The sequence below is a fragment of the Babylonia areolata genome, chromosome 28 (assembly GCF_041734735.1).
Source record: "Babylonia areolata isolate BAREFJ2019XMU chromosome 28, ASM4173473v1, whole genome shotgun sequence".
Lineage (NCBI taxonomy): Eukaryota > Metazoa > Mollusca > Gastropoda > Neogastropoda > Buccinidae > Babylonia > Babylonia areolata.
Genome location: NC_134903.1, coordinates 12,846,851 through 12,856,850, shown reverse-complemented (window position 1 = coordinate 12,856,850; position 10,000 = coordinate 12,846,851). Strand labels below are relative to the sequence as shown.

At 44.5% G+C, this 10,000-nt stretch overlaps 2 protein-coding genes across 2 annotated transcripts in view; one reads left to right on the top strand and one right to left on the bottom strand.

Annotated features, from left to right (window-relative positions):
* The window catches only part of LOC143302105 (G-protein coupled receptor dmsr-1-like), a 93,686-nt gene that overhangs the window by 38,221 nt on the left and 45,465 nt on the right, over positions 1-10,000 (bottom strand). The gene's annotated exons all lie outside the window — the stretch shown is intronic.
* The window catches only part of LOC143301794 (uncharacterized), a gene marked incomplete at its 5' end in the record, with an annotated part of 52,416 nt that overhangs the window by 10,857 nt on the left and 31,559 nt on the right, over positions 1-10,000 (top strand). The window contains one exon of the mRNA XM_076616186.1: positions 8,686-8,736. Within this exon, the coding sequence (XP_076472301.1) occupies positions 8,686-8,736 (51 nt within the window). The remainder of the gene's footprint in view (positions 1-8,685; positions 8,737-10,000) is intronic.

Sequence of the window (10,000 nt, the reverse complement as noted above, 5' to 3'; positions counted from 1 at the left end):
CTGTATCCTGTTTACTCCACACCTTGTAGAAACTGTTTAAAACACACACACACACACACACAGAGAAACAGACACACACACACATACACACACACACGCACATACAGACACACACACACATACAGACACACACATACGCACATACACACACACGCACATACACACACACGCACGCACGCACACACACACACACACACACACGAATCAGTTCGCTAATCATGATAATGAAATCCGATAATGAATAAACCCTAGCTTTGGCCCACACGGTGACACACGCAAGGCAGAATCCACGACACTCTTTTTAACAGGTGTTAGGAAACTGCGTCTTTTGATTAATAACTGGCGTCTGAGACTGTCTGTGTGTGTGGTAGACGATCACGACACAGTTAACTGATATATCTCGTCACGTAATAATTGAGAAGTACGCTTGTTGTCCACAGGCGCACGCACACACACACACACACACACACACACACACACACAGGAAGCGTGTTTGCGTGACTGATTATGTATATTGGTTACGTATCCTCTTTGTGTGTGTGTGTGTGTGTGTGTGCGATCAAAGATTGTTGTTCACACCCCCTATACAGAACACAACGTCAGCCTGTGACGCACATATGTGTCAAAAATCTCCTACAATGACGCAGATTCGTTTGTCGCTGTTGCTGCTGCTGTGAAAAAAATGTAGGTTGTCTATTGAGAGACGAAGTAAACATCCATAGCTCTGCTAATCAAATTATAGTGTCTAGAGGCTTGCCGACCACCAGGGCCATCTCAAGACTACAGAGGAGGAGGAGGAGGAGGAATTTTGTTTAATGTCCCGTAACACATATCGGTGTTTGAAGACATTTTGTTAATGTATTTATGAATACATTTGAGTATTATCCGTTAGAAGGGGGTGGGAGATGTGAATGAATGGAGAGTTTGTGGAAACTGGGCAAATGAGGGTGAAATCTGAAAAAAAAATAATCTAAATATAATTACAGGAAATTCTTTAAAGGACTTCGTAAAAGAGAAGTCGTTAAACTGACAAGCGAAACAACTGATAATGAATGCAACAAGTCAAAAACATCAACGTTCTCAGTCACTTGTGAAGACACACTTTCGTGTACATAAGGTTTCATCAAGTTACAGTCAAGAATTATATGCTTAATTGTCAGGTTACTAAAGCATACGCACTTGACATTAGAACAATACTTGGTCCGTAATAAATTAGATAATAATCGCCAGAGCAAACAGCTCAGATAGTGTCAAGGCTTGCTTGAAAAAGAAAAGAAAAAGAAAAGAAAGGGGAATGGACTGGGAAGGCAGAAAAAGGAGACAACAGTGAATGGAAAAAAAAAGGCAGGAACAAAGAGAGTGATAGAAAAGAGGAAATTTCTAGCACAGAATTTCCAGAAGGCGGGAATGCTATGTATACTGAAAGACCCTAGGCATCCCCACGGGGGACTGCACTGGCTGCTCATTACTCACGGGATAGATTACAAAACTAGCTGCCTTGTGTTTTCTTGTCTTAAACCAAACTGCACCAACACACACGTGTGACAAAATTTCGATCTATATTCTCTGTAGATCTTTACATGACAAAACAAAATACACCATGTGGACAGACAATAAAAGAAAACAAAACAAGGGAAAACAAGAGAGGCAAGGCCTTCAAGGCTCACTTGTGATAAATTAAGTCCCCTAGCATTAATTACAGAGTAATTTCCCTTTTTTACTATCTGCACCAAAACGTTTGCAAAATAAATAAAAATTCCATGCTTAGCAAAAGAAGTTCCTGTTTGAACAAAAAATGATAATAATGACTCCTCTTGTTGTTGTGTCAGAATAAGAGGTCAGAGTGCCAAGTTTAGAGAATACAAAAAATATAAATATAACAGTAAATGCAGTTTGCATATAATTAGGCTTCTTTTTTAAAAAAAATTTGTGCCCATCCCAGAGGTGCAATATTGTTTTAAACAAGATGACTGGAAAGAACTGAATTTTTCCTATTTTTATGCCAAATTTGGTGTCAACTGACAAAGTATTTGCAGAGAAAATGTCAATGTCAAAGTTTACCACGGACACACAGACACACGGACACACACACACACACAGACAACCGAACACCGGGTTAAAACATAGACTCACTTTGTTTACACAAGTGAGTCAAAAATCAACTGAACGGCGCTGTCCGACTGCCCTACAGAGGAACTGTTGCGACAAAAAAAGTAATGCAATGCAATATAATACAATGCAATGCAAAAAAATATAAAACGACACAAATACAACACAATACAATACGATACAGTGTAAAGTAATACAAAGCAATGCAATACAAGGCAATGCAATGCATGCGTAACAAATACAATAAACACAAAACAAACACGATACAAACACAATATAACACAATGGAATTCAATACAACATAACGCAAAGGAATATGATAAAATATAATACGATACAATGCCATGCAACGCAATGCAACAGAATGCAACGCAGCACAATACAATACGGTTCAACACGACGCGACGCGATGCAATACAATACAATACAACACAACACAACGCAACGCAACACAACGCAAAGCAACGCAACACAACGCAAACGCAATGCAACACAACGCAACGCAACACGACGCAAAGCAACGCAACGCAAAACACAACGCAACGCAACACAACACAACACAACGCACTACAATACAAACTTGAAACAAAATGAACCAACTTCAAAGCCTGAACAACCTTTATGCACACACACAGAGCCACAAACACCACATCAGAAAACACATGACCTGTCTGGTTTATCCTTGCACACGACGTTATAACGAGGTAACTACCAGGTGAAGCAATCTAAAGCTTCGTATGTACCAACATAACTATGTAGAAAACAGAGAACGCACAAGTCATTTCAGCGTTATGACCATAACGATGCAGCCATTCACAAAATGTGATTAAAACCAATGGCGCTTTGATGACTTAAATGATGAGCGTGTGTGTGTATAGGGGTGGGGGCTGGGGTGTGTGTGTGTGTTTTTTGTGATTGTTGAGACAGACAGACAGACAGACAGACAGACAGATAGAAACAAAGAGACAAAGAGAAAAACTGTGAAACTGTTCCTTTGTTTGTTTGTTTTTACTTATTTTCTAATGTGTTCTTTTTCCTCGGAATTGTTCGCAACTTTTTTAATTAAAAAAAAAAAAAATTCAGCTACGTTCGGAGCATAAAAAAAGAATTTCAAAAAGGTTAACCAAAAAGTAATGTGCTCGGTGACTTGTACACAACAAATGAATGAATGAATGAATGAATGATTGATTGATTTTTTTCTTCTAAATACCTGAACTGTCCAATGACACTACCACAACGTTTCTGTTCGTGGCTTAAAGGTACTTGTTTGTCGAGCTGACAAAACATCTTCCTTGAAAAACAAAAACAAAAAACCGGAAGCGACCAGCATCTCCGACAGGACCACCAGGAAGCAGGCACACTGTTTACATTGATCTGGTCGCCAGGTGACCGGGGAGTTTGTTTTTAGTCGGTTCACTCCCATTCCCACTCCACCTAACCCAAACAGATAAACATACATAGAAAAACAAATAGATAAAATAGATAGATAGATAGACAGATAGACACCTACCTACCTACCTACATGAATGGTTGGATGGATGGATGGATGGGTAGATAGATAGATTGTAGAGAAATGGATGGATAGATAGATAGATAGATAGATAGACACCTACCTACCTACCTACCTACCTACATACATACATACATGAATGGATGGATGGATGGATGGGTAGATAGATAGATAGATAGATAGACACCTACCTACCTACCTACATACATACATGAATGGATGGATGGATGGATGGATGGGTAGATAGAATGAATGAATGAATGAATGAATGAATGAATGAATGAATCAATCAATCAAAAACTTGCATTCTTCCATCTTTTGATCCCTTTCAGTTTGCCTACAGAGCCAACAGATTAGTTGCAGATGCCATTAGCATAGGTCTCTACCACGTTCTCAGACATCTTGAAAATCCTCACACACACACACACACACGTCCCCACAACATTCAACACACACACACAACCCTCCCACCGCACCCCCCCCCAACACACACACACACGTCCACCCAACATTCAACACACACACACACACACACACACACACACACACACACACACGCACGCTGTCAAGGCTGCTGTTGGCCGGAAGCACGTCATTCTTCATGTGTGACCGATGTGGCAATGCCTTGACCTAGCCACATCTTTCGTGTTCACACACACACAACAACAACAACAACAACAACAACGACGACGACATTAACAACAACAAAAAACCGCACGCAGACATTCACTCCCCCTCTTCCCCCGTCACACGCACACTCGCACGCACGCACACACACACACACAAACAACCAAAAAAACGCAGAAACAAAAAAACGCACGCACACACACATTCACTCCTTCTCTTTCTTCTTCTTCTCCGCCTCCTCCTCCTCTTTCTCATTATCACTATTATCGTTACCATCATCATCATCATCATCATCATTATCATTACTTGCTGCTGTTGTACCGTTTTAAGTATTATCGTTCGGTGCGTTGCACAGCCCGGAGGCCATTCAATAATAAGACGATTGACTGCCATACCCTGCCGCATCCCCTACCCAAACCAACCCCCTTTGTTCAGCAGTGGAAGCCAAGCTGTACGGCACCCTGGAGGAGCTGCGACGGACGGCAGCCTTCATCGAGGACACCGGGCTGCTCATCTAACGGGAGGCGAACGAGGAAGAAGAATCCCCTACCCCAACCAACCCATTTGTTAAAAAAAAAAAAAAAAAAAAAAAAAGAGAGAGGGAGAAAGAAAAAAAGGGGGCGTGGAGGGGGGAGGTTAAGGTGTGGGGTTCGGGCGGGGGGGGGGAGGTTAAGGTGTGGGGGTGGGGGCGTGGAGGGGGGAGGTTAAGGTGTGGGGGTGGGGGCGTGGAGGGGGGAGGTTAAGGTGTGGGGGTTGGGGCGTGGAGGGGGGAGGTTAAGGTGTGGGGTGGGGGCGTGGAGGGGGGAGGTTAAGGTGTGGGGTGGGGGCGTGGAGGGGGGAGGTTAAGGTGTGGGGGTTGAGGCGTGGAGGGGGGGGGGAGGTTAAGGTGTGGGGGTGGGGGCGTGGAGGGGGGAGGTTAAGGTGTGGGGGTGGGGGCGTGGAGGTTAAGGTGTGGGGTGGGGGCGTGGAGGGGGGGGAGGTTAAGGTGTGGGGGTGGGGGCGTGGAGGGGGGGGAGGTTAAGGTGTGGGGTGGGGGCGTGGAGGGGGGGGGGAGGTTAAGGTGTGGGGGTGGGGGGCGCGGAGGGGGGGCAGGTTAAGGTGTTGGGGGGGGGGGGGGGAGAGGATAGAAAGAAGAAGAAAAAAAAACTTCAGAAGCAAGAGAAACAGATTTCGGACAAAGGTAATCATCCTTAACATCAATCGCTTCTCACCACATGTTCTCCACGCTGCATGGATACCTCGTCTTCCAGTCTCCACCCCCCCACCCCCTCCTCCACCTCTCCGCCCGTCAAAACAGATGAGGGGAAGGGGGGGGTGAGAGAGGGGGTGTGTGTGTGTGAAGGGGGGTCGAGGGGTTAATGTCCCTCGGAAAGTTAAGGGGAAGTAGGAGTGTAGGGGGTGGTGGGTTAGGGGGGGGGGGTAAGAACATTATGTTGTCCCCCCCCTCCCCCACCCCCCCAAAAAAAACAACAACGGTGTTCTGTTGATGGCACCACCAGACCAGATACTACTGTTTAATGCACTGCTGTTGAAAGATGTTCGTCAGGGTTTTTTGGGGGGGAGTGAGTATGCACCACGTGACTTTATGGGAGTCAGGAAAAAGAAAAATGAAAAAGAAAAAAAAATTGCTAGACGTTTTGCTTGTTTTCTTGGCTGTCTTGTTGATTGGTTGGTTGGTTGGATTGGTTGGGTGGTTGTTTGGGTAGCTGGTTGGGTGGGTGGTTGGTTGGTTGGGTGGTTGGTTGGTGGGTGGGTGGTTCGTTGGTTGGTTGGGTGGTTAGTTGGGTGGGTGATTGGTTGGTTGGGTGGTTGGTTGGTTGGGTGGTTCGTTCGTTGGTTGTTTGGTTGGGTGGTTGGTTGGTGGGTGGGTGGTTCGTTGGTTGGTTGGGTGGTTAGTTGGGTGGGTGATTGGTTGGTTGGGTGGCTGGGTGGGTGGTTGGTTGGTCGGTTGGGTAATTGGTTGGTTGGTTGTGTGGTTCGTTGGTTGGGTGGTTCGGTGATTGATTGGTTGGTTGGTTGGTTATCTGGTTATCTTTCTGGTTGGTTGGTTGATTGGATTGTTGGTTGGTTGGTTGTCTGGCTATCTAACTGATTAGTTGTCTGGTTAATTTGTCGGTTTGGCTGGCTGTTTGATTGGTCAGTTGTTGTTTTTTTGTTGTTGCTTGGTTGGGTAACTGGATGGATGGTTGGGTGGTTGTCTTCCTGGCATGTTGGTTGGGTGGTTGTCTTCCTGGCATGCTGGTTGGCTGGTTGTCTTCCTGGCATGTTGGTTGGGTGGTTGTCTTCCTGGCATGTTGGTTGGCTGGTTGTCTTCCTGGCATGCTGGTTGGGTGGTTGTCTTCCTGGCATGTTGGTTGGGTGGTTGTCTTCCTGGCATGTTGGTTGTCTTCCTGGCATGCTGGTTGGGTGGTTGTCTTCCTGGCATGTTGGTTGGGTGGTTGTCTTCCTGGCATGCTGGTTGTCTTCCTCGCAAGTTGGTTGGGTGGTTGTCTTCCTGGCATGTTGGTTGGCTGGTTGTCTTCCTGGCATGCTGGTTGTCTTCCTGGCATGTTGGTTGGGTGGTTGTCTTCCTGGCATGTTGGTTGGCTGGTTGGCTATTGATTTTTGGCTGTCTGATGTGTCTGGCTGGTTGCTGGTGTTGTTGTTTTTCAGAAGAAAGAAGAAACAACGTCTTTTTCATGGAAACGGAAAGAGGAGAACAACAAGAAGCTAATACCTCATCACATGCCCAGCTGGGTAAAAAAACCAAAATGACTACCTCTTTGGCTTAATTTGACGGCATCGTTTGGCAAAAACCCACGGCTTTGTCCGTAAGAACGTCTGCAGACATGGCATTAAATATGATCCACTCCAGGCTAGGTCATTAAACACCAGAGAAGTCAGGTCAGTAAAAGCCAAACTGTCATAACGTGGACAGTGTTTTTAATGACATGGTTTACACAAAGGACACACAGAAAAAAAGAGAAACACACACACACACAAACACGAATGCGCCTACACACACACACACACACACACACACACACACACACACACACACACACACATACTCACGCACACACACATACTCACGCACACACACACACACGCACACACACATACTCACGCACACACACATACTCACGCACACACACATACTCACGCACACACACGCACACACACTCACACACGCACTCACACACACACACACACGAGTAGGTTTCCCATCAGCACAAGTATAAGGGAAAATGAATATTACATTCACGTAATTTCTAAACAAACGCTTGTAATGATTTTTTGATTATTGAAATCAGAATCTATGTGCTAGATAATTTGCGCAGTGCTGACAACATGTATAAAACAGTGTAAATACACATTGATGAGATAATCAGGTTGTTTTTGTTGGGTCCGAAACGGAACCGATAGAGTCAAGGTTTTATCTCTGAGAGCCTTTTTTTTTTTTTTGTATTAATGCCAACTGGCACAGAATTCAATTAGTCTGAAAATGAGCAGTGCTTTATACGTTTCTGTTATGGGTAAAATGAACAGTATCAATATGCACAGTATTTTACCAAATACCACGGAAGCAACAACATTAAAATAAAACGAAAACTAGAAAGCACAAGACATACAGAGAGACAGGTAGAGAGACAGATGAATAACTAGACAGACAGATACACAACAGATAGACTGAAAGATGAATAGACAGACAGTGAGATAGATGTATAGATATGTCAATAGAGAAACGTGAAGGAAAAGAGGGAAAGAAAGATATATTATTGGAAATAACAAAATAAAGAAGGGAGGTGGCGTAGAGAGAGACAGAGAGAGAAGAGAGAGAGACAGAGAAAGAGAGAGAGAGAACTAAGAACGTTTGTTAGTTTAAGGGGAGAGACAGACAGACAGACAGACAAACAGACAGACAGAATGACAGGCAGAGAGATAGAGAGACAGAGACAGACAACTCAGAACTCAACGTATTTTTTTATTCGAGAGAGAGAGAGAGGGAGAGAGAGACAGAGAGAGAGAGAGAGAGAGAGCAAAACGTTTTTTAGTCAAGGAGAGAGAGAGAGGCAGAGAGAGAGACAGAGAACTCAGAACTCAAAACGTTTTTTTTTTTTTTAATTCAAGGAGAGAGAGACAGAGAGAGACTGACAGACAGACAGACAGAAAGACAGACAGGCAGAGAGAGAGACAGAGACAGACAACTCAGAACTCAAAACGTTTTTTTTTTAATTCAAGGAGAGTGAGTGAGAGAGAGAGAGAGAGAGAGAGAGAGAACTCAGAACGTTTTTTAGTCAAGGAGAGAGAGAGAGACAGACAGAGACAGAGACAGACTGACAGACAGACAGACAGAAAGACAGACAGGCAGAGAGAGAGAGAGACAGAGACAGGCAACTCAGAACTCAAAACGTATTTTCATTCAAGGAGAGAGAGAGAGAGAGAGAGAGAGAGAGAGAGAGAGAGAGAGAGAGAGAGAGAGAGAGAGAGAGAGAGAGAGAGAGAACAAGAACAAAACTTTAATCTCCAGGCCTCCGGCCCCTAGAAACAGGTCAAAAGTACACAATATGGTGATCACTCAACCACAACAAAATGTAAAATACGTACTAACGTAACCTGTAGAACAAAAGTGCTTATCGTGCATTGTGAATTAATTCTAACTTTCATCATTGTTGTCACAGAATTCGTGTCGTATCTTCAGGGCATTAAATATATAAACGCATAGTTTACGAATATTGTAAACAGAACCATTCTTCATCAAGTGAACATACGACTGACCTTCAGAGTTCAGATGTTTTTGCCGCAGGTCATTGTAAAGGACACAATTGTTTATAAAATGGTTTTCATCTTCGATTACATTACAACGTTTACATGCGTAATTTGAATTACATTTGAATGTTCTTCTAAAAAAATGATCCATTTATTGGGAGCAAACCAAGCCGTAATTTTACTAAACAGTCCCTAAAACACTTTTTATCCACATATTCAAAATAAGAGAGAGAGAGAGAGAGAGAGAGAGAGAGAGAGAGAGAGAGAGAGAACTCAGAACATTTTTTTAGTCAAGGAGACACACACACACACACACACACACACACACACAGAGCGAGAGAGAGAGAGAGACAGACAGACAGACAGCCAGACACAGAGAGCAGGGTGGGGTGGGACAACATCGGAGAGTTAGAGAGCGTGTCATATTTCAGTTATCAATAATCCTCAAGCTGTTTGAAACAAGTAGAAATAAAAAAATCAAAAAATCATTCCATTGCCCTTTCATCATAAATCACATTATGGAAGCGATAATGATTATGTCATCTGACCTTCACCACCACCCCTGCCCCCTTCATCTGGATTTGTGTGGGGGGGAGGGGGAGGGGTTGGCGAAGGGGTGTGGGGATGTGGAGGGTATGTGTGTGGGTGGCGGGGGGGTGGCGAAGGAGTGTGGAGGGTATGTGTGTGGTTGGCGAAGGGGGGTGGGGGTGTGGAGGGTATGTGTGTGGGGGGCGGGGGGTTGGCGAAGGGGGGTGGAGGTGTGGAGGGTATGTGTGGGGGGGGGGGAGGGTACGGGGGGGGGGTGGTGAGTAGGGGACATAAAACCAAAACGAACAACAACAACAACAACAACAACAACATGAAAATGTAATTACCTTTTATTTTGCTCCAGCCGTATCGACCCACGGTGATTTATCTTTCGCTGGGTCAAAACCGCACAGGCAGACATATGAGCCAAGGGCGATCACTGTTTCCCCAAGGAACATCCATCACCCATATTGCCCA